This window comes from Rattus norvegicus, chromosome 18, assembly GCF_036323735.1.
Source record: "Rattus norvegicus strain BN/NHsdMcwi chromosome 18, GRCr8, whole genome shotgun sequence".
In the NCBI taxonomy this organism is placed as follows: domain Eukaryota; kingdom Metazoa; phylum Chordata; class Mammalia; order Rodentia; family Muridae; genus Rattus; species Rattus norvegicus.
Genome location: NC_086036.1, coordinates 13,176,902 through 13,200,887, shown reverse-complemented (window position 1 = coordinate 13,200,887; position 23,986 = coordinate 13,176,902). Strand labels below are relative to the sequence as shown.

General features: G+C 42.9%; 2 protein-coding genes across 3 annotated transcripts in view; one reads left to right on the top strand and one right to left on the bottom strand.

Moving 5' to 3' along the window:
• Nucleotides 1–7,330: 7,330 nt before the first annotated feature.
• On the bottom strand, nt 7,331–11,096 carry 4930426D05Rikl (RIKEN cDNA 4930426D05 gene like). The gene is made up of 4 exons (NM_001409016.1): nt 10,605–11,096; nt 9,684–10,250; nt 8,529–8,735; nt 7,331–7,520 (listed from the first exon to the last, which is right to left on the bottom strand). The coding sequence occupies exons 2-4, from the start codon at nt 9,769–9,771 to the stop codon at nt 7,501–7,503; spliced, it is 315 nt and encodes a 104-aa protein (NP_001395945.1). The 5' UTR covers nt 9,772–10,250; nt 10,605–11,096; the 3' UTR covers nt 7,331–7,500.
• Klhl14 (kelch-like family member 14) overlaps nt 8,160–23,986 on the top strand; it is a 113,570-nt gene continuing 97,743 nt past the window's right edge. Inside the window, exons 1-2 of one of the 2 annotated variants that reach the window (NM_001108885.1) lie at nt 8,160–8,188; nt 10,133–11,128. In NM_001108885.1, coding sequence (NP_001102355.1) covers nt 10,176–11,128 — 953 coding nt within the window. In that variant the 5' untranslated portion in view covers nt 8,160–8,188; nt 10,133–10,175. Of the gene's footprint in view, nt 8,189–10,028; nt 11,129–23,986 lie in introns of those variants that run through there. The other variant, XM_039096999.2, reaches the window with a different exon arrangement.

Genomic DNA, 23,986 nt, shown 5'->3' with positions numbered 1-23,986 from the left:
TTCCCCCATTACTTTAAAATATTAAAAAGCTAGTGTTACAGCAGGCATCCATCACACACACACACACACACACACACACACACACACAAAAGGAAAATAGCACAAGGTAAACCAATGAACTACCTGATATAGGTCAATAATAATCTTTTCTTTCACTTTGACTATGTCCTCTTTCATTACTAAAACCTTGTCATGCCATTTCCCACGAGAAAATAAAACATAAATAAGTTTATTCTTCTAGCATGATTCATCAACTTTTACTATTAACACTTTGGCGCATTCCTTTTTATTATTAATAGTTTAGAGCATTTCTTTCAGCTTCCCATCAGTAAAGCAATGTACGTTAAAAATAGTTTCCTTAACTTTTTCCTGTGTGAACTGTGAGCTTTGAAATGTTTTGTGGGCAAGGAGGCGTCTTAAAAGCCTCCACGTTCTTCAAGGACTTTGCAATAGCTGCACCTGATCCCGTCAGAGCAACGAGCTGCCTGCCCTGCACTTTCTTATCTTGATGATGTATGAGTGAGTAAGTCCCAACAGTGGGAAGTCAGAATACATCATTTATATGAGAGACAAAGGGGATGAAAAAGGAGAGGAAGAAAGGGTAAAGAAAGAAGACAGAGAGGCAAGGAGTCATCCAGTTTCATTGGTGGTTAGGAACGCCAAGGAAATTAACAGATAGAGTGAGATACAGGAAGGTAAATATTCTTACAGCTAGAATTAAATCCCCATAGGGAATTTAACTCAGTCCTTAACATCTCAAACATATTCAACTCTATAATTGAACTCTATACAACATCAACACAAAAGGAAAATATTCAAATTCTTATTTGTCATGTTGTATTAGCCATGGCTGAATGTTACTATGGGATTTTGATTTTTTTTTAAAAAAGCAACATTTAATGAATTGTCTTTTAAAAATTACAATCTACTCAACAGAATTCCTTATTAACTCAGTCTGCTAATACCTAAAATGTATACAAGGTTTCAGATAATGCTTCTACAACATGTCATTATTAAATATAGAGTGTAAATAGCATAAGTAAAGTTTTATGCGTAGGCCACTAGGAAACCAACAGTAGAGTAGAGGTGGAATGGAAAACTAAGAAAGATATAATAAAAAGAAAAAAAGAAACCAGATTTTACAAAAATGGAAAGGGAGAGAGCTTTGCATGAAAAAAAGCCAAGAGCACAGAGAAGAATATAAGATATAAACAGGTCTTCTGCGATCCAGTGTCTCAATGAAAGTGATAAATTCTACAATGTAACAATATTTGATTATTATCCTCATAACTATCATACTAAAACACTTAGATGACTACTTTCCATTAACTATAAAAATTATTAGTGGCTATTCTGACAAAGAGATACACATCTTCATTTTTTAAGAATGAGTAAAAGAGGGAATAATATTGTCACAAATAAAAAGAAAAATTTGAGGGTGGAGAAGTTGATTAGAATAATTTGCGACTTCAGATAATACATCTCTATGATAAAAAATGTTGTCCTGGTTATGAGGGGAGTATTCCATAGTTTTTAATGAGCATTCAGAATTTATCATGCCTACAATAAAATATGCTACTATCTTTCAAAACTTTTGAAATATGTGGAACGGTTTTGGAAAATACATGCTTCCTGTTAATATACTCAGAATACTTCCACATTCTTGATCTGCTATGACCTACTTCTAAAGAGGTGACTCGTGAATCCCTCTGGTCCCCAAGCCTCCAGGCTAATTTCAGAGGAAAATAAATGCATTTCCCCCCCTCCCACAGCCTAAACTTTCAGCTTTTTTTTTACTAGGAAATTTCCCAGCTTTCCATTAGGAACTATTTGTTTTAGCCACTGCTCTTCAGTTCACCCCGATAAAGTAGTTAAAGGAAGGGAATGTTCTATGTACCCCTATACAGGGAAACCGAGGCAAGACCTGAAAGAGAAAAATGATGTGTGTAGAGTCACAAGGGAAGGGTTTGAGAGTCAGAAGCCAGAAGCGTCCTCGCTCCTCTGGGTCACTGGAGTGAAGAGACAACAGAGAACGTTTCATAGTCAGGAATGGGCTTGGCATCCTACCATTAAAAATACATTTCCTAAATTTTTCAAAAGCTTAATTTCCTAAGACAAATCTGAGCTATCATTGTTGTTAAGGGTAGAGGAGTGATGGTTTTTAAACATATAATAAACGTATAGACCATATAATATTAAAGAGCAAAATAAAAAAAATAGTGATACTTTTGCTAAAGTAACCAGTCACCCTTAGAATAGAGTCATAAATTATTGCTTCCCAGGGAGAAGCAGATGTATCCTGTCTTCCACCAAGTAATTGTTGAACACAAAGCAAAAAAGAGATAAAAGGAAAACTAAGACAGGTTGCCCTAGCTGTGCCTGCCCGTTGTTGCTGTTGCTGTTGCTGTTGCTGTTGCTGTTGCTGCTGTTGCTGTTGCTGTTGCTGTTGCTGTTGCTGTTGCTGTTGCTGTTGCTGTTGCTGTTGCCGTTGCCGTTGCCGCTGTTGCTGTTGCTGTTGCTGTTGCTGTTGTTGTTGCTGTTGCTGTTGCTGTTGCTGTTGCTGTTGCTGCTGTTGCTGTTGCTGTTGCTGTTGCTGTTGCTGTTGCTGGTGCTGTTGCTGTTGCTGTTGCTGTTGTTGCTGTTGTTTTTAGCTTGCTGTTGTTGTCTTGGTTAACAACCATTCAGATGGTACTCTCTAAGCAAGTACCTGTTCTCCATAACACATCCTTGCCAAGGGATTGTAGAATCCTTTGAGGTAGGCGCTATAGTAGTCCTCTTCCTGAGGGAGTTTAATGCTAAATTTAAACAATGCAAAGTGGCAGACCCAAGGCTCAAATCGGGGGTTCTTCCCCAGAACCCTTCTCAGAACCCAGCACTGACCTATGTCTTAGCATCTCCATAGAACTAACAGTTGACTAAAATCTCAGTGTTTGCTGAGTAATTGAAACATTCTTGAAGATAAAAGCCTCAGAAAATTATAGTTTCTTAAAAATTTAATAAAGAACTTTATGAATGCCACTATCGTCAGATGCCCTAACCAATCTCTTAACTGTAAAATGTTACACATTCCCAATTTTTTTTCTGATAAACTTGAAAACTCACATTTAGTAATCCATTAACATGTTTACTGGGTGGCTCTTTTGCATATGATACAGAGTTGTGAACTATGGAAGATTTTTGACAGCAGCAAAGCACTTTTTTGAAGATTGTAGTTTAGTTGCAATAGTAAAATAGATTTCCCTAACTAAGGAACTAACAGATAAGCAATAGCAAAAATACGCAGATAATAAGAATGAAGAAGTTAGGGACTTGCTTTTCTCAGCTACCGCAGTTTCTTCAACATATATTAACTATTAATTTTAGCTATTCATTTACTGTGTCTCACTTCCCTACATTTCTTCCATTAGAATACTAGCCCCTCGAGAACGAGAATCAATTTTATTCATTATTCTATACTTAATATTTGGTGTGTTATTTGGTATATAATAATTCCCCAGATGTACTTGATGGGTGAAAGCTAAAAAGAAAGAATAATGAATGCTCATGGGAGGCAGTGTCCAGTGTCATAGATTGGCAAACCTATCAAATCAGGTAGAATTTCAAATCTACCTTTGAAAACAGAAGATTCTGAAATTTTTGTCTGTTTTTCAGTTACCAAGTGAGCTGGAGAATATCTGGCCCATGTAGAGTCTCACCTCCTAACCAAACTAGCCTGGGGTCTTTCACACAGTAGGTTTGAGAGCTAAAATGTTGAATCAGGGACAGTTAAAAGTATATAATGTCTCTTAAGGCTTAGGCTCAGAATTAGCGCTAAGTCACTTCTAGAAAGATCCATTGTTCTAAGAAATTAGCTATGGCAGCTCACAGAGGAAAAGGAGTGGGAAATAGATCCAGTCCTAATAGAGGCAGGGAAGCTTCTGCAGTCTACCAAACTCATGATTAGCAAGAGGATTAAGAAACCAAGACATCGGAAGGATTTATAACAGTGTCCACCACACAGATCACAAACTCGATGAGTAATACTGATTATTACTGCTTGAAGCTGCTTCAAAAGAGAGAGCTATTTCAGAGTTCTATTTGTAGGGCTCAAACCCTCTTACAAGAACAAACCCAACCATGAGTGTTTTATGCATTAGTCCAGAGTGTCCAAAGAGCAGCTACCAGTGAGCAGCGTCCCCAGAGAAGCTGGAACTGCACACATACCTGGAGCCTAGAATGTCTACAGCCAAGTCCTTGGAGCAACAGTAAACCTTCGGGTGTGGGGTTCTAGCCAACAGCACAATTGCTTTTACTACTATCTCAGAGCACTTTGCTCCCCAATAAACCACATGTCGCTGGTGACTTTGGGATATCTCAGACCATGCCTAACGGAAATTTAAATTTTAAAAACTAAGAAAGTTATGAGTTCGTGTTTGGTTTCTCCGTTCTCTCATTTTGAGGGAGCTATGTGGCCCTTCCTCTACTGAATTTTATCCCAACTATAACATGGAGTCACCATTTCCCCATTATTGCTTGTATTCTACGTGGCAGCAATCTCAAGGATCAGATCTCATGAAACAGATCAGGAAAGAAACACAGAGGAGGCCAGGCTCTGATGTTTATACAATTTGGTAATCACTCAGAAATCTGAATTAGAAAAGTTACTAGGCAGGAAAATAGTTTCAGCAAAAGCAGTCCCTCATGCTAGGCACCCAAGCAAGCCTAGAACTGTTCTACAGATATTCCTAGTCTGTCCAGTCCAACGCCATGGCTGTGCAGCTCCCCTAAGCCTGGATCTCGGTCACCTAAAAGGCTGGCGAGATCACTTAGAGCTGAAGGCTGCTCTTTTAGACAATCGGTGTGGTTATTTCAAGGTCTTCCCACCATACAAAGCTTAATGCAGATTAGCTGATGAAGACTTTTGATAATTCTGCCAAAGTCTAAAGACCGCTTAGATTAGATGACTACATGACTGCTGTTATTGTTGTAGTTTTTTCAAAGACAATCCTCTTCTGCCATGAGAAATCTATCCTGCTGAGTGCCCCTGAAGAGTCACGTCCTTCCTTCCTACCATTTTAAAAACAACAGTGGCAGAGTTGCCAGCCGCCCGATCGTGCTCAGCAGGATAGATCAAACACACAGATGCAATTTCTGTATGTTGAACAGTGAAGTGGGATAAAATTCAAATGCTTACAATCGCTTAGTAGCTGCCATCTGATTGCTGCAAATTGAATCTTTCATAACAGGATTTATTGTAAATAGTGTCATTGCATTTGAGAGTCCAGCAGACATTGCAGTCAAAGCCCATGCAAGATGCTAAAGGTCTGAGGTCTACAAGACGTACAAGGTCATTTGCGCACTGATTACGAGGGGGGTTTTTTTGCTTGTTTGTTGGTTGGTTTTGGTATTGATTGCTTACAGAATAACCCGTAGTTGTCATTATTTTCCCTGTGAAAGCTCAAACATTATCATATTCTCTTAGCTTTGAGATGGAGAAGACAATGTGCCAAGCACTTTGTCTCAAGACCCGCTTCACCATGACAAGTCCCTACTTCACTCCCATTTATTCTCCCTTCCAGCTACATGTTAGATAACAAAATCAGAAATAGATAAAAAGTCTTAAAATGTCTTCTGTACTGTTGGGAAGCACGTCAAAGAATTATAAATATATAATATTTATAATTAATGGCATATCTATATTAGTAGTAAAGAGGAAAAAAAAGAGTTAAAAATTGCAAAGCAGAATTTAAGCCCTACAAAGCATGCTTCAATTCCTTCATGACGCAAGGGGAAGGCTGTCGTTTAAATGATCGTGTCACTATTCAACGCTGGGTTGCATTCCAAGAACGACCAACAGCAAGTATACGGTGAGTGAGCACTTCGCACACATGAGAAGTTGGTAAATACTCCACAAACTTAGTACCTTCAACTTTTAATGATATTGAACCCCCAAAGGGCAGTGTGTTGCAGTCATGCAGTCTTCCTATGCAAGAACCCCATTAGGGGATGTTCAAAAATGAGAAGGATTTTAGAAGTAGGACCAGGTAACTTCCTCTGTTTTCTTGCTTTCCTTGGCCCCAACAACAAATAGACCTTGTCTGTGTCTTGTTATGTGTTCAGTTTTGCTGGTAATTGTGAGGGGAGAGTGCAAGACCTCAACTGGACCAGAAGAGAGGAGTCTTACTCTCCAGTAAGGCAGGAACCTGGAGAGCAAAGAGCCCTGTGAAAGGGCTTTGGTTTCATTCCCCTTCATTTATTTGAGTAAACATCCCACATGCATGTTAATGGTATCATTCTAGCTGGGGAGTTCCCCATTTCTATGCCTTGAAAATTTCAGCGCCCCCCCCCCACACACACTTAAGCAGGTGTCTTTCCATCACTCATGAATCAAAAAAAGAGGGGTTGTACAAAGACAACCCTTGGGTGATTTTTAGTAAGTTTACTAATCAGAGCACACTAAAGTGAATCATATTCTATATTTATTGACAAGCAAAACTCAATGTAATTCATGTCTAGCAATGTTTTATAATTATATTTGAAGGCATATTTTTTCCATTTCTGCCCCCTCTGTGTGCATGAGAGAGTGGGGGTTCTTGGACACCTCCAACTCCCATTGACAGCCTAAATGAGGGTACTATACATTGTAAGTCTGAAGAACATGTCCTCTACCAAAATGCACATGTCTTCGTGGTCCTAGAAATGCACATGTCTTTCTTTAAGGTTCTAGAATCAGGCTAAGGTCCATTCTGAATGCTAAGCAGAGTCAACAGGGCGAGACCTATGGGCTGGCCCTTATTTACCAAGTGAACTCCCAAGTTGAAAGGTTACATTTGTGAAATGGCAGCTGGGTCCCCTAACAGTTAATCCTAGCTCCTGCAAACCAAAGACTCTTAATTGAAATACGAATCTGACAATTTGATAATGTTCTAATAAAACCGTGGTTTCTGTACTCTTAAGTGTCAAAGACTGACAGAGAACTTCAAAAAAGGTTGTTTAGCCAGACAAAAATAATAAGAGAAAAAATATGTTTCCCAACAAAACCATAAAGCTTGAATAGTACAGAGAGAAAAACAAAACAAAACAAAACAAAACAAGGAACTGTCCTGTTTTACCAACTGTGCTTCCCCCACCCCTGGAGTGTGCCCTCAGCCCTCCTAGGCATGGACTGGTATCTTCCAAGCCAGCCCCACGCCCTAGATACCAAGACAGGCTAAAGTGGCATCCTAGCATACTTTGAGATCAGACAGCTTCTGCATTTGAGAGTCTGAGGGGCTGGGGGTGGGAGGGAAAACCCAGCATACCGATGTTGTGGAAGCTGCAAACAACAGCATATACACAGACACAAAAAAAGTTTGCATATTGCACAGAGCGCTTGAAGATCATAAATCTATGCATGAGAAAGATGTAGTGGAAATTTTGGGGGGGATTAGAGTTTATTTTTGTCATCTCTGTGAGACAGCTACTCATTCATCCAGATCACAGCTAAGAAAAAAGCTGGTCACAGAAATTAGCAGTTTCAGCTCAGCAGCGAAGTCGCCAGCCTGTGAAGGCAGAGAGAAATTGACTAATTAGCAATGCGCACTAAAACTTGACGGTTCTTTATAGAGAGAAGAGAAGAGAGAGGGAGAGAGAGGGAGAGGGAGGGAGGGGGGGCTCGCTTTTTCCCCTTCTTTCTTCCAAAGATGTTTGAAATCGCAGTCATTTACGCTCGACAATTTTTACAATAGCCTTGAGCCATAATTTTGCGAGTCTCTCCAGCATCCATCCCCCTGTATGGTCTCTCTCTACTGGCCAAGCACGACCATTTCTCTCCCCAACCGTGGATTTCCTATTACTCTCGTTACGACTCACTGAGCCCCAGGCCCAAGGATAATGATGTGTTGTTTCTTGGTAGCATAATTTGTCACACGTACATTTTTTCTTCTTCTTCTCTTGCAGAAAGCTCTGCTCCCTCTCTCTCTCTCCCTCTCTCTCCCTCTCTCTCCTCTCTCTTTCTCTCTTTTCTCCCTCTCCTATATTTTCTTGCTGTTGCTAATTCATGGTGATCAAATGATGTACGACAAAATAAATTGTACAGAGTGACTGCCTGGAGTTGGGAGCCAGAAGGTGTGTTCCCCTCCCAAGGAGAGAGCAAACCTTTAAAAAGGAAGGACAATTGATTTTGGGGGGAGCTTAAGTGAGCCCTGACTTTGCAGCTGGCTGACAGCAGGTAAGTTTCTGGCCTTGGGTTTGCCTTGCCTGTATTTTCCTTGTCTTTTGGGGTTGTTGTGGATGCGGGGGGGGGGTACCTATGGGGGGGCCGTGTGGCAAACGCTTATAAAGAATAAAACTCCCATTGCAAGACATAAGCAGATGGGAGGTGGAAGCAAGGGGGGGGGAGAACAAGAAGGAAAGACTAGGAAAAGATGGGGGGGGTGGCTAGACAACGAAGCTGGGAGAGCAAGAGAGAGGTATGACCGGGGCCACTTCCAGTGAGGACTTAGATGTTTCCCGGCAAGCCTGAGCTTTGGGGGAGGGGGTTGTTGCTGGGGGAGGGAGGTTAGGTCCACCTGGAACAGGATGGGAAAGTGAGTGGAGAGGAGCCCAGCCTGGTAGGAATGAGAAGCCGGCGATCCAGAAGCGGCGCCCGGCAAGGCAGAGTGAGCCGCAGCGGAAGGGGCAGGTCCGGCGGGTCCCTCGGAGCCGGGCGGCGGCGGCGGTGGTCCCGGCGGGCGCGCGGGCGGGACGCGGGCAAGAGGGTCCCTTCTTGTTCGGCCCTGAAAGGTGCAATTACAGATTAAGGACTCGCTGTGTGGATTTCACCTGGCCTCCCCCTCCCCGGCCTCTTACCACCTAGAAACGGGAGGCTCAGACTTTTTACAGAAGTACTTCCAGGGCTGGGGGAGTGGGGGGGTGCTCGAGTGGGGGAACCTCTGGAAGCTGAACCCCGGGGATCGAAGGGATGCTTGTCGACCCAAGATCCTTCTGGGTGCGGAGTAGGGACCCCTCCGCACTGGACCGCGTCCCCACCCCCACCCCATTCCCGGGCCGCCACCCCTCCCCCAACACCTGCCTTCTAACTTGAACTTCTCATAGTTCCTCCTGGTAAAGCGGCTGCTCCCGGTGCTCGAGAGGGAGGGAGAGCAGTCCACACCAAGCCCCCCTGGCCTCTAGTCTCCTGCTCTAAATCCAGCCTAGCACCCCAACTTGGCCCCCAGTCATCCTCGGGGCCGCCCCGCACTGGAAGGGGAACTAGATGACTGAACTTCCGTGCTCTGAAATAGCAAAGGTGCAGGGAGAAGGGGGCCCGAGGTGGGGTGAGTAGTGTGGGTGCAAGGAGTCTCTGGCCAGGTTTAAAGGCGTCTCTGGAAAATTAGCAAAACGGGGTGGCGGCGAGGGAAGCCAACAGTTTGCGAAGCGGGGAAGCGGGCAGGGCCGGGGTGAGGGAAATGAGCTAGAATTGATAAGGACAGCTCCCGCCTCTGCCGAGTCCACTGAGCGGGTCCCCATCGCGCTCCGCTGCACTTCCCCGGGAGAAGAAAGGGCTTTATCTCCTCCCTCAGACGGGGAGCCTAGGACTTTTTCGGGGCAGCTCGGATAATCGAAGGTGTCCCCAGCTTTTAGAGAGCTAAGAATCGCTCACCCGCACGCCTACCCCCCCTTTTCCCACCCCACCCCCAAACTGGGCCAACTAAGAAAAAGCAAAGCTTCCAGCACCAGTTGACCTGGAACCGCCGCCGTCGGTCGCCTCTGAGCTCTGGGGGCACCCCCTGACTCCCCACTCCCGGCCTTTCCGTTCATCCAGCTGGGCATGGACTCGAGCCCACGAGGTGTCACGGCCTCAGCCTCCACTTTTGCCGCCGCTGCTGTCACCGCCGTCGCTGCCAAGAGAGGAGCCTGGGTGCTTTTAGGAAAGTGAGGGGCGAAGAGTGTAAGAGGTAGCAAGGAGCAGAACCGGAGTCCCGACCCCAGACGAGGACCCTTCAGGAGGCGCTCAGGACCGGGCGCCTTCACACCTCCCTCTTAGGCTCGCATCCTAAGCGCACAGGGAGGGAGCCAAGCGGGGCCTTGACTGTTGTTCCTCTCTCCCCTCCACACCCTTCCCCACCCCGGCCACACCCCACCCCCCTTCACCTCCCTGCTCCCCCTCCCATCCCCCACCCCTGTCTGCCAGGTTGGAGGAGGGTTTAAAGCCAGGTGCGCAGAGTCAGCTCGCCATGTCCAGATCCGGGGACAGGACCTCCACCTTCGACCCCAGCCACAGTGACAACCTGCTGCACGGTCTCAACCTGCTGTGGAGGAAGCAGCTATTTTGCGACGTGACCCTGACAGCCCAAGGCCAACAGTTCCACTGCCACAAGGCCGTGCTGGCCTCCTGCTCGCAGTACTTCCGATCACTCTTCTCCAGCCACCCCCCTCTCGGGGGAGGGGTCGGCGGCCAGGACGGCCTGGGGGCCCCCAAGGACCAGCAGCAGCAGCAGCAGCCGCAGCAGCAGCCTTCACAGCAGCAGCAGCAGCCACCACAGGAGGAGCCCGGGACTCCTTCCTCCTCCCCCGACGACAAGCTGCTGACCAGTCCCCGAGCCATCAACAACCTAGTGCTGCAGGGCTGCTCGTCCATCGGGCTGCGCCTAGTGCTTGAATACCTCTACACGGCCAACGTGACCCTGTCCCTGGACACCGTGGAGGAGGTGCTGTCGGTCAGCAAAATCCTGCACATTCCTCAGGTCACCAAGCTCTGCGTTCAGTTCCTCAACGACCAGATCTCGGTGCAGAACTACAAGCAGGTGTGCAAGATCGCCGCACTGCACGGCCTGGAGGAGACCAAGAAGCTGGCCAACAAGTACCTGGTGGAGGATGTGCTGTTGCTTAACTTCGAGGAGATGCGTGCCCTGCTGGACTCGCTGCCGCCCCCCGTGGAGTCGGAGCTGGCACTTTTCCAGATGTCCGTGCTGTGGCTGGAGCACGACCGTGAGACCCGCATGCAGTACGCGCCCGACCTCATGAAGCGCCTTCGCTTTGCGCTCATCCCCGCCCCGGAGCTGGTGGAGCGGGTCCAGTCGGTGGATTTCATGCGCACCGACCCGGTCTGCCAGAAGCTGCTGCTGGACGCCATGAACTACCACCTGATGCCCTTCAGGCAGCACTGCAGGCAGAGCCTGGCCAGCAGGTAGGAGACAACAAAGAGGAAGGCGGGGTGGGATGGGGTTGGGGGGAGTTGGAGAGGCCGGAGGGAGGGGAGGGGGCAGGGAGGAGGGGAGAACTGGGCGGGCTGGGCGGGAGGCTCCTGCACGTGAAAAACCATTTCAGACACTTCAGCTGGTGTGGGCAAAGTTGATTTTAGAGTGTCAGAAGGGGCAACGGGGACCTGGCCTAACAGCACTCCTGAGCGCTTGAATGCTCGGGTTCCCAAATCTTCAGGGCCAGAAACATTGAAGATTTCAGACTCAGGTTGAAACTGAACAGATAGGTAGGGCACAAAGGCCTATGCAGTTTAGAAGGGTAGCTCTGGGCACCTTGGTCAGTCAGATCTCGCTCTGCCCGCCCCTTAAAGTGGACCTGTTCCAGGAGATGGACTCTGTGGTACAGACTTTTCTTGTTCCTGCTTTGAGCTAGGAGAAACTCTCAGACAGTGTCAGCAGAAGAGAACTTCATAGTCTGTCATGCACTCCAGTTTTTAATTGTTTGTTTGGTTTTTGTGCTGTGACTGAGGTCTGCTCCCTTTCTAGATTGGAACTCCCAAAAGGTGTTGTCTACTGCTATTGTTAGTTCTAAGGATGGCATCCTGGGGCCAAGTAAACTTTTCTACCTTGTGGAAAACACTTTTCACTCTTTAAAGGAGAACAAAGCTAACCAACTATTTCAGGGTGGTGGGGTGAATCTTGCCTACAAACTTCTGTCCCCAAGAAGTCTAGGACATTGGCGGCTGGGAGTTGAGGACAGGGAGCAGAGTCTTGCACCTCCAGTTGCTTTGTGTCTAGCAGGAGTCACAAGGAAGTAAGGGAACTGTTGATGCTGTCTGCCATTACGATTTAGAAAGTATCTGTTTGTGTTGCAAACAGTGTTTCACATCCAAAGGGAGAGAGGAAAATGATGCTTTTGTAAAGTGCTTCAGAGAAGACTGCAGAGGCTGACAATCCTGTTTGATTGGCTCCAACTTCAAAACCCTTTTAAATGAGCCCTGGCAAAGGGCTCCTTCTGGTTTTGTTTGTTTGTTTGTTTGTTTGTTTGTTTGTGTTTTGTGTTTGTTTTTTTTTTTTTTGAGAAGAGACATGGTATCCGTTCCCTTTGGTGATTAAGCATCTGGGTTTCAGATGCCAAGCTACTGAGGCCAGCCTGAACTCCAAGGGTTGCATGACAAAAAGACATGGCTTGAACATGTGCCAAGGCAAAGTCCCATACAGAATGATGACCACTCCAGGCAACCTCTGAGAGTAGGGGTGTGTGTGTGTGTGTGTGTGTGTGTGTGTGTGTGTGTGTGTGTGTTCCTTCATACTACTTCTACCAATTTGAGGTAGCAGACATTTAAAGGCATTTAACATTATCCACAGCTGTTTGGGCAACACTGCTGTTACGTTTAAGTCAACAGGGGGGATAAGAAATCTTGAACTCGTAACAGATGCTGTGGGTTGACTTTTCTGTCTGGCTATGGGAGATGAGTTTGTGTATTGTGGTGTCAAGAGATGTCTGTCCCGGAAAGAGTAATACAAAGTAGTCCATCAACAGTGTGCACAAGATTCCATGTCAGAACAGAATGTGTTATCCCATGTGTTTTTCACATGTCTAAAGATCAAAATGACGAGCTCACTGTGATGGACAGATATTGCCATGCCTAAGAGGGATTGGTGAGTGACTGTCCACTACCTTAGATTTTATCATTGTTGACAACTTATAACTATATTCATTTAGCACATATCCTACACAGTCAAGAATTCAGACTATACAGTTAGGCTTTTGAGACTGCCTTTTATATTTAAAAAATATATATAATTTAGAATAAATTCAGAAACCCAAAGGAAATAATTAATTTTAAGATTGAACTCATTGCCCTATGAGTAATTTGGGCAGACAAGCTTTGTAAATTGGATCTAGTAAATAATTTCTGAATGCTCGATACACTGTTATATGTTGGTATGTCCTAAGATTCAGTGTCAAGAGACTTCACTTTCAAAATGCAAAATGTTAGTCAGAAATCCTACCTTAGTCTGGAATCAGCACACCAGCTGGGGCCTGCTGCCTCTGTCCTGGTGGGCCGCTAAGATACCAGGCTGCCTGGCTCCGTGACAATAACTCCCAGCTTCACTGGGCCACATCATTTGAAGGGTATGTAGTGGTGTCTGACCACTGAATGCTTACAAGTGTCATGGCTGCTGCAGGGATCTGATACTTTTGCAGTAAGAGGAAACTATTTTTCCTTTAGAAGAGGAAGATATAGAAAAGAAAATAGTACATCAAACCTATTGCGGATCTCAGGAACGTAATGTCGACTCCATTTCATCATTAGTAACTGTAGCATTTTCAATTTTAGAAACCGATCACATTGTTATAATTTTAAATCACAGAAGAATGCAAAATTTTAACTTGAGTGTAGACAAAAAAAATGTTCTAAGTTAAAACCCTTCTGTCTTAAGTGAGCTCCAGGTTATAGCCAGTGTGCTAGAAAAACGCTTCTCTCAGCTGTGCGTGGAGGTCAACATGAGGTTAGATATGTCACCCGATTGTTGTTTGAGATTATGTCACCGTTAGGAAAGACAACTGAACAGAAGGGCATCCTATTTAAGACTTTTCCTTTACCTGTAGGCTTTAGGAGCCTAAATATGAATATATGCCTCAAATTTAGAGAGGGGACAAGGGAATTAAAATTGACCAGTTGGTCATCATGAACACGAAATACAACCAAATACAGTAGATGAAAGAATTCATGTGTTTAAGAACATATATTGTGTCTGCAGAAAATAAAGATTTTAATATATTAATTTAAAATATGACTATAAAGATGAGTAAGTAATTCTGAATTTGTATTATCTGGAAAAATAAGCAGCGGGGGAAGTCTCAAGGGAAGCAGTAGAATCGATTCATATTTTTCTGTAGTTACTCAGTTCTTCTGATCATGTCATTTGAACACAGGCTCACGGTCTGTTTTAATGAAGTAAGCATTGGTTGAATGGACTAAATAAGATACTTGCTGCCCCATCTTCAAGTAATTAGTAATGTAAAATGACAAGACTTGACAAAGGACATGACATTTTAGACAAGAGGAATAAGTTCTAGTGGTTTGTTGCATGGAATAGTGAATACAGTTAATAATAACAGATTGCTAAATTGGAGACCTTAACATTCTCATAGAAAATGAGAGGCAAGAAGATGATAATAAGTATATTAGATAGCTTATCTTAATCTTCGCATATTATATACATATATCAAAATATCACATTATGCACCCAAAGACACATCTTTTATAAGGTTTTCTTTTCTTTTTTTGAAAGAGTGTCTGAACATATACACATAAAACGTTTTGAAGTCAGACTTCTTGACTGTTTTCTTTAGGTTTATTATAAAATGAGGCCATCTATTTCAAGATGAAGATAGGTATGAATTAAGCTCTGGGAAAAGTTCCTGGGAAAGTCACTACAAAAGTCTTCTAAAGTGTGAATATTTCATGTAAGACAATTAGCACTGGAGAATATCTAGCTGAAGATGTGTGGACCAGTGGAGAATAAACTTAGCCACGAGTCCCCTTACAATACTGAAGCCCTCAGTCTAAATTACCTAAAGTAACCAAAACGTTTTTCTTTGTATTTTTTTTAATTTTTATTGCACAATTAGTAATGATATCAAATTAGACCGGAATAGATAACTTTCGCCTATATTTTCATTGCAGTGTCTACAGTCTAAGCTAAACAGATGTGCTACTGACGTTTAAGGGAACTAAGATTAGGAGGCAAGAAAGATGTGTCACGCGTCATTCATGTGTTGGTCAGGCCATACTTACTGTTAACATACAAAGAAAACACATGTGTAGAAAGCATTTATGAAAATAACGGTGTAGCTAACATCTTGTCCTTTATAGGGCCACATACTGAAGTGTATCCTCAAGCAGTTATATTACATAAAAGACAGAAAGCAGCCGCACGAAGCTCTTACATTCTCCCTGCCTATTTAAAGATCATACATGTTAATATTAAAATCTATTTACACATTTGGAGTCCTAATTATCTAATCCCAGCATGTCTTGCACTGCTGAAAAGCAATAGCATTTGCTCTCACGGAAGTGCAGTTCCTGGCCTTAGTGTCTGCCAGCTGTACTGCAGGCCAGTGGCTCTCACTGACTCTCTCCCTAAGAGCTGAGTGACAGCCTGTGTGCAGCACACCACTCTGCATTCCGTGAACTGCTGCTTCCCTTTATGCCAATTTGATGCCCTCAGATTAGAAGTTGTTAGTAGTTAGATTCTGTATCAGAAGCTACTCAACCATTTAGAATACAATTTGTTTATTATCTGAAACAAGGCCATTGATTACAAAATCATATCACAGATATGGGAGGCCAACAGTTCTACAATTCAATGGCAATTAGAGAACATGCTGGCGTATTCTCTACACATAGATGACTTGCTGACAAAAATGGACATTTTCAATTGTTTTCCTCCTTGGATTTCTTCTTATGTATAAGCATATTGAGATTCACTCGTTTACTTGGCTAATTTGTCAAGTATCTGAAATTTCCTAACAGAAAAACATGGTTAAAATTGTGTTGCCCTAGTTAAGTATGATGGTTCATGTCTGTAATCACTAGGAGGCAGAGGCAGGGGGATGGTGAATTTAAAGCCAATTTGTCCTATACAGTAAGGCCTCATTTATAAAGAAAGAATGGAAGGAAAGTAAGGAAGAAAGGAAATAAGGAAGAGAGGGAGGTAGGGAAGGAAGGAAAGAAGGGAGGGAGAAAAGAAAGAAGAAAAGAAAGAAAGGAAAGAAAGAAAGAAGGAAAGAAAGAAAGAAGGAAAGAAAGAAAACTACTTATAGCAATTGCTGTTGTAAACACTTTACAAACGTTAATTTTATTCTGATCATTAGCCTGATCTTGTAGATGAAGTAGTTGATGCACAGAGATGGTGAGCCTGGTGGCCAGGCTTGCACGGTGAGGTCAAGCAGTGTGGTACCCGAGTCTGTCCTCTTAGATACACTAGGTACTTCCTGTTATGATCACCTCTGCCTTAGGCCGCTATTCTGTGACTGATGTTGGACTCACATGTAGACTTAAAGTTTTCCTTTTGGAATGGGTTAAACATCAATTTACCTGACTTTGGGGGGCGTTGGGGAGGTAGCTTGCAGCACAAGCATGAGTATCTGAGTTTGACCCCCAGCACCCACGTAAAAGTCAAAGACAGACAGTATAACCCTGGAGATTCCCGCTAGGCCAGGCTTGCTGAACCAGTGAGCTCCAAGTTCAGCTAGAGAGCCTGTCCTTAAAAAATAAAAGACATCTGAGGAAAAACCTGGATTGGCATCTGACCCGTGCATGTGTATGTGTGGGCGCACATGCATACATGTTGGCACAAACATACAAATATGTACACATGCATAGAACACACACATACACACACACACACACACACACACACACACACACACACACACACACACACTCTCTCTCTCAAAGAGAAGTATTGTTCCTGTAGTCAGCAACTCTTTTTGTATAAAAAGCCAGACAATAGTGGTTAGCTACGGGTCCTAAGCTCTCCACTGCAACAATCTTGCTTTCCCAGCAAAACAGAGTATATAGTGTATCCGTGAGTAAGCACAGGAATGCTCTAGTGAAGCTGCCTTTGCAGATAATGAACCTCCAGGTAATTTTCACATCATTATTTTCTACCACTTAAAAGCATGCAAACCAGTTTTGGAATTGCGCAAAACTAGGAAGTGGGCTCACTTTTCTCATTGGGCCATGGTTTGTCAACCTTATTGTATTAGTGAACAAAGCACAAAAGTAACCAGACATGGCAACAGACTTCTAAGATCTTCACATTCCAGAGGCTGAAGCAGGAAGATTGCTGCAAGTTCTAGACCAGTCTGAGAGTAGAATGCAAGGCTAAGGAGGACTACATAGTTCAACCCTGTCTTACCATATGAAACAAAAGGAAACCAGAAAAACAAATGACCTTATTGTAATGGAAAAACTTCCCTTTAGTCCTCTGCCTTCCATTTAGAATTTTCATAACTAATTCTACCAGGTCAGGTTAGAATTTCATGTTTCCATGGTAAGACTTAAGAACTTATTAGCAATCCTAGACAACTATAATATGATCAATCCAAGAAAAAAAAAAAGAATAAATGCTGTACTCAACTTTTTCAAGCACATGAGATCCAGAGCCTGCAAAAAGTGGACCCTTGTTCCTTCCCTCCAGTTCTTTGTCTGTCTGTCTGTCTATATCTCTGTCTCTGTCTCTCTGTCTCTTTCTGTATGTCTGTCTGTCTCTCCTCTCCATATACATGTTGTTTATAGTAACTACCACTAATTGAACATCCCCTGGGAGCTTCATTTATTACTTCTAGTGTTCACATTTAGAGAATTCTTTCAATCTTTTGAGATACTGGGAATGTGAAGTGTGATCTGTCAATCATTTGAACAGTATTTATTTTGAATATTCAGTGTGGACAGAATATCCAGTCATGGTGGATATGTATTGTAGCCACGGCTAAAATCAAATGCTAATCTAATTTATGCCTTTTGCACTTTGGCTTCACCACACCACATCAGTGACTGAAGTTTTGCAACCTTTTAACCCTTACAGCTATCCAATCAAGAGAAAAACAAGAAGCTAAACTAGAAAGCCAGAATTCCAGCCTACTGGTCTACCACGTTTTAACTATTAGTCCTGAGAGTATGGGAGCTTACAGAATGCTAAGAAAGTAAAAACAAACACATTTTAGACACATATGAAAACTTTCAGTCTATGAAAAATAATTACAAAAATACAACAAAACTACACAGCTCAAGTGTGAACCAAAAATCACTTTCTCAGGACTGTGTGGTCTAAAGTATCAGTTTTGTTCAAGAGGACAACAGAATTCTATTCATGTGAATGATATTTCAAGGAGCTGTGAACAGGAGGTACAATAAGCCACAACTATAAAAATTCTCACATACTTTTATAATGTAAAGCAAGATGCCCTCTTTGGGATACCCTCTTAATACCTTTTTATATTTTGTTTTCAAGAAAATTTTGTTTCAAGAAAATATTTTGTTTCAAGAAAATCAATTTATTAACTGTTTTTGGCACAACTGTTTATGCTGTCTGTCATTCTAGAGTTTCAGGAAACACATTTATTTCCTACATCCTTCGCATTGACTTCCAAGATACTTCATGGGACTTAAATTACTAGTGATAATATCTTTAATAAAAAAAGAAAGCAGTCATATTTTGATATAAAATAAGTAAGGGGAAGAACTGTTAGTTTCACTATATACGATATACAGAATATGGAGGTTTTTGCTGTAAATATCAGAAGGTTTTATCTGTTCACAAATAATATGAATGGAAATGAGTTAGAACAGTTTGTAGTGTTAGAAGGAAAATGCTAGGCATGGTAGAAAGCTGACAGTGGGGGATAGAGGGAGAGAAATCACAGGAAAAGGTGAAAAAATAAGAAATAGCAAGAAAAATACAGCAAAATACAGGAAAGCAGAGAAGTTATTAAGTGACAGACTATTCAAACAAGGAAAACATGAGAACCAATAATACGGGAAGATGGGTAAGGAAACTCTAGAAATTAAGGGTTTGCTGGTGGGCAGATAAAGACAACTCAAGAAGCATTTGCAACCCCTCACACTTACATACCATAAAGTTATCAACAGAATCCATTGCAAAGCAAATAGTTGTTACTTCTTAAAACAGCAACAACACAAATATAATGTTTACAAAGAAATCTGCCACGCTATCTTAAGCCCTACAATTTGATTCAGTTCAATAATTATAGTTGTCTACTAGATGTTATGTCATTAAAAGACTAAGTGACTAAGATATCATTAAAATAAAAGCAAACCTTTATTCTTGTGTTTCATAATGCAGTCATTTTGGAAGTGTCAGAGATCAAAGGTGACAGATTGCTTTGTCAAATATAGAAGATGAAAATACAATTGCATTCTATGCAAAACTGTTTCGATTCCCAGCATCCTTTGAGTTGAAAAGCAAGGTGACATTCACTACCTTGGGTGGCTTCTCTAAATCTCCATGCATGAGTAGATCACACCCACAAAGAGAAATTTGGGTGAGACACTGCAGTCTGTCACTAACAAAACAATGTGCTGTGGAATAGCTCCACATTTGCAGTGGACATGTGCAGGGGCCCAACTCCAGGCTGAACTCTGAGATACAGAGCTGGACAAGAAGGACACATTCCTGAATTTTGGCAGCTTACAGTTAAAAGAAATAAGAGAAGGAAGTAGGGGGTGGGGGAACCCAAAGTTAGTGAAACTAGTACTAGATTAACACACAGCAAATACCTTCTTTTGAGAACATCATGGAATAGAGGGTCATGACCTTATCTAGCTATCCAAAGATGCCAAAGATGCTTTAAAGACGAGCCTTGGATAATGAGCTATTCAAGGTAACAAGGTAATAGGTCTGGGGAAAGCCAGGGTATGCAACTGGGTGAGGCCAAGGCAAGGGAACATGTGCAAAGCCCCCAGGAAGAAAAGAGTTAGGCATCTTCCAGGAACCAAAAAAGAATTCTTGTCTAGAGGCTGCGGTAGAGACTGTCTCATCACAGAGAAAGTTGCAGCCCCTGCGTAGGAAGTCCCACCACAGAGGAGCATTCTACAGTGGAAAATCTGCTTACTTTTTAATTGGGCTGTGAAAGTAGGCAAAACGATCGTGCAAATGCTGTTGCCTTTGAAGTCATAGACCTAAATGACTGTCGCTGCCTTTCTTCAGCAGAGCCCTGCATCAGTAAAATGGGCTCGTACTGTAGTTTGATTTCCCAGAGTTCTGGTTTAGACCGACTGAGTTAATAAAAATAAGCAGCGCAACAAAAGATGTAAAAAAAAAAAAAAAAGGAGGGGGAGAGGGAAAGAAAGATGGAAAGGAAGGGAAAAGATTATACACAAAACACTACTAAAATGTATTTATAATTAGTTTTTAAAGCCACAGTGAACCCAAATTTTCCTGAATACACATTACTTATCAAGAAGACACTGGGAGATATTTGTAATTTCATCTTCAGCATAAAATGTTAAGATCAGCAGACAGAGAAGAAGGGATCTAAAGGTGAAACCAAGGGCATCGGCTGACAGGAGAACTAGAATTCCTAGTGGCTTTCGGCAGCTGTTTGTAATCCACCAGAGGGGAATGCTGGCCTCTAAGACACCAGAATTTCAGGTTCATAGGGAGGAGTGATCTTCCTTAGTCTCCTACGTGTCAACTCCAGAATCCCTCCTCCCCCACATCCACATGTCCATCCGGCTCCTCTCCTCCCAGAGTGCCTGTGAGCAGGGCTGGTAAACTGCACTTGTGCAAGGACTCTGAACTTCTCAGAGCTCATCTGGGCCACCGTATGGAGCCTGGCTCACTGGAGGCTGCAGAGAAGTGAACTGAAGAATTACAGTCGGTTTCACTTCCCTGCCTTATGTCTCTTCAGGTGCCTCTGAAGACAGGCAAGGCCAGTGAAACGGAGAGGGGGAGGAAGAGAGAAAGCATCAGCATCCAAAAAGGAGTCCTTGAAAACACAGAATCGCTGTAGAGCAATGTGAACTGGAGGATGTTCGCATGTGTCTGTCTGTGCCCATAACTAGTTTTCTTTATTAGCTTCTGATTTTCTGAACAGCGACTTCTGTGGGGTTTCAAGAAAAGTACATGAATGTTTTGTTTTGTTTATGTGTTGGAAATGAGGTGGTGGTCCATTCTTAGTCTAACACGGTGTTGGGGAATTATTGGGCCAATTCGTTGTCCAAAAGAAAATTGTCTTATTTATAAAAATCCCACTTAGAACAAAGCAACAGAATGCAGTCTAGCCCTGATGTTTGACATCCCTTAACACCAAGTACCACTGTGTAAAATGGAAGGATTCTAAGACAGGGGAAAAATAAGGGAGTCTGGAGGGCAAACTTTGGAAAGAACACTTTCATGCTGCACACACACAGCTGACCATCAGCTTGTTCTACTTCCTGTGCTTTTACAGGGGTTTGCTGGGGCCGGGAAGCATCCTAGTCAGCACGGGAGTACTGCAGAGGCAGAAGTGTGTGCCTAGTAGCACAGACCAATTTGGTGGATTGGTTACTATAGCAACTGTACCATCACTGTCAGTGGCCGTTTCTGTAATCTCCATCTCTTAAGGCGTTCACAAGCATCCTTTCCAAAATGACAAAAGGGCGAAGCAGAGGGACATCAGAGAAGAGACACATGAATGGTCGTTTATAATGTAAATAACCCAAAACGGCTTTGCTGCATACTTTATGCAACCTAAAAGTCAGACAGACATGGGTTCAAATCCCACCTCAGTCTTTTATAAGCTGTTTCTACCTTGGGTAATTTACTTAACCTATTTTCAGATTCCCCACCTACATAACACACATAACACTATCCACCTTGTTTCGATTTTGAATGTTTGGGTGCTAAATGCACAACAGATGCATCTTGGCCTATGAAACCTGGCCAGGAAGTCTGACAGAAATAGCTCAAGAGAGCATTTTACAAATTTATCTGTGCTTCTTCTAGGGAGGACACATAACCTATCTAGGACAGAACCCATAGCTTCAGTCCTGTCACTGTCTGGTAACAGGATGCCTGCGCAGAAAGAACCCTGCCTATTTTACCTGCTGCCTCTTGGTTTATACTATGCTCCTTTTATCCATTTCTGAGTGACTGGCAGTGCTCTGCTTCATCCTCAAGTCACTTCTGTCCTCTTGGTCTACATCAGCCATCAGAAAAGCTGGACAAACCACGGTAGCTTCATACATAACAGGTTTATTAAGTTGTAATGTACCCATTGCACATCTGACCCATCCGAAGTATAAGGTTTATGTGCTGTATTAGAATTGTGAAGACATCACCACAACAGGACATTTTATCACCCCTTCCTATCTATTGGATCCTCCTCCCTCAGCGGCTCCTTCTCCCCCACTCACAGCAATGCGAGTATTCAAATACTGCACAAACGTCCCTTATAAAACCTGGCTGGGAATACTTAGTGGGTAACAAGCAACCTAACATTTGTTCTCATAGATTTGCCAGTTCTGACTTCAGATAGGAAAAGTAGGAAAATACATAATCCTCTTTGATTGGCTTCTTCTACGTGCTATAACACATCCACATTATAACATACATAGTTTCAATTCTTTGTTTCCCTGTGTACTTGTAATGCTAAAGTTTTTCCTTTTATGTGTTCTCTTTATAGCTGAGCAGTAATCTGTTGCATGAATATGCCAGGTTTTATCTTTAGGCTAGTTGATGGACAGTTGCACTTTTCTGCTTTTTGCTTTTATGAATTACACTGCTATAGGCTCCCATGTATAATTATTTACACACCTACATTGTTGGGGTTTTGGTCTTGCTTTTAATGTTTATCTCTGTATGTGTGTATGCCTGAGGAACTGTGTGGTCAGAAGATGCATTGGGTCCCGTGGAAATGGAGCTAGCAGACTCCTTTGAGCTGCCATGTGGAGGCAGCCTAAAGCCTAAAGCCTCTGAAAGAGAAGCACGAGTTCTAAACCATTATGCTATCTCTCCAGGCCCTGGGCCCATGTTTTAGTGCCCATGAGTAAGTTTGCTGCTCTCTCATAGAGCATCTCAGCTAGCCTAACACAAGGAGAGCCTTTGGAGGGACTGCGTACCATCGTGCCTGTGAGCAGCAGTGTGTGGGGTTCCAGCTTTCTCATACTTACATCGTCTTTTGTTATGGCTCCCCTTCTGAGCGGGAAATGCTGTGTCACTGCGGCTTGCATTTCCTGACTGGCTTTTATCTGCTTATCGATCACATATTTGTTCTGAGAAATGCCTAGCCAAATAGTTTGGACATTTTGGGGGGAAGGGCTTATTATTTGTCTCTTTAATACAGAACGCCTGTCCTTTCAGCTTTTAGGCCGGCCTCTTATAGCTCCTGAGTCAGCCCAGGCAGCTCTCTGCAGGAACTAGATGTTGTTGCTGACAAGAGTTGAAAAGAAAATTCGTGTAGAAATACCGTGGAAGTTGTTCTGCATTTGGTGCCAATGACTACTATTAAAAAATATTGGTGTTTGGTGTGACCAATAAGTGCCTATTATTGATGTTGGTATTGTTTGTTTTTATCGTTGTGTGACTATTTTGGCTTTGTTGACTCAGCCATTATATTTCTCAAGTGGTAGTCTAGACTTAGCTAAGTAAGTCTTTAATTGAAAAAAATAAATTATTTATCACAGGAATCATTTATTTACGTGCCCTTAAAGGCATACAAGTATGTATTTCAACACTACTGAGTCATTGTGTGTAATTCTTATTCTAGAGGAATAAAGTGGAATTCCTCTTTGACTGCTGAGACTGTGATGGCTCAAAAGAGTCTCTCCAGGATGAGAAGAACTAATGTCAAAATAAAGCAAGACAAAGCCCAGGACTCTCTGAGTTTAACAGAGATGCAGTGGTTTTTCTGTGTCAGCACAGAAGAGCGGGGAAGAGGGCTACTCTTGCTACCTCAGGCACAGTGGTTAGAGTCTGTGGCTATGTGCGCAGCAAATGATTTTGGAGGTCTAACACTAATATTTTTGGACAGAGCAATTTCTAAATTATCATGAGCAAATAATTTTGTTTTCTGTTAAAACGTATACTCTAATATTGGAAGAATGGGATGTTGATCAGTTATGGAGTGCTTGCCTCTCATGCATGGGTTTGGCCACCCAGCACCACATAAACCAGACATGGTTCCACACATCTACAATCCCAGAACTTGGAAAGTAGAGGTAGAAATAGCAGAAGTTCAAGGTCATCCTCTATTACTTACAAAGATAACACATTCAAGGTCAGTTTGGGATGTATGAGACCCCTATCTCCAAAACAAACAAACA

Excerpts from the sequence above, each read along its gene's own strand:
- 4930426D05Rikl (NM_001409016.1), bottom strand. The coding sequence starts at position 9,771 with ATGCCCAGCTGGATGAACGGAAAGGCCGGGAGTGGGGAGTCAGGGGGT. Across the intron at positions 8,736-9,683 it reads ACCGACGGCGGCGGTTCCAG|GGCCGAACAAGAAGGGACCC; the intron begins GTCAACTGGTGC and ends TGCACCTTTCAG. Across the intron at positions 7,521-8,528 it reads ACTTTCCCATCCTGTTCCAG|GCTGGCGACTTCGCTGCTGA; the intron begins GTGGACCTAACC and ends CTGCCTTCACAG.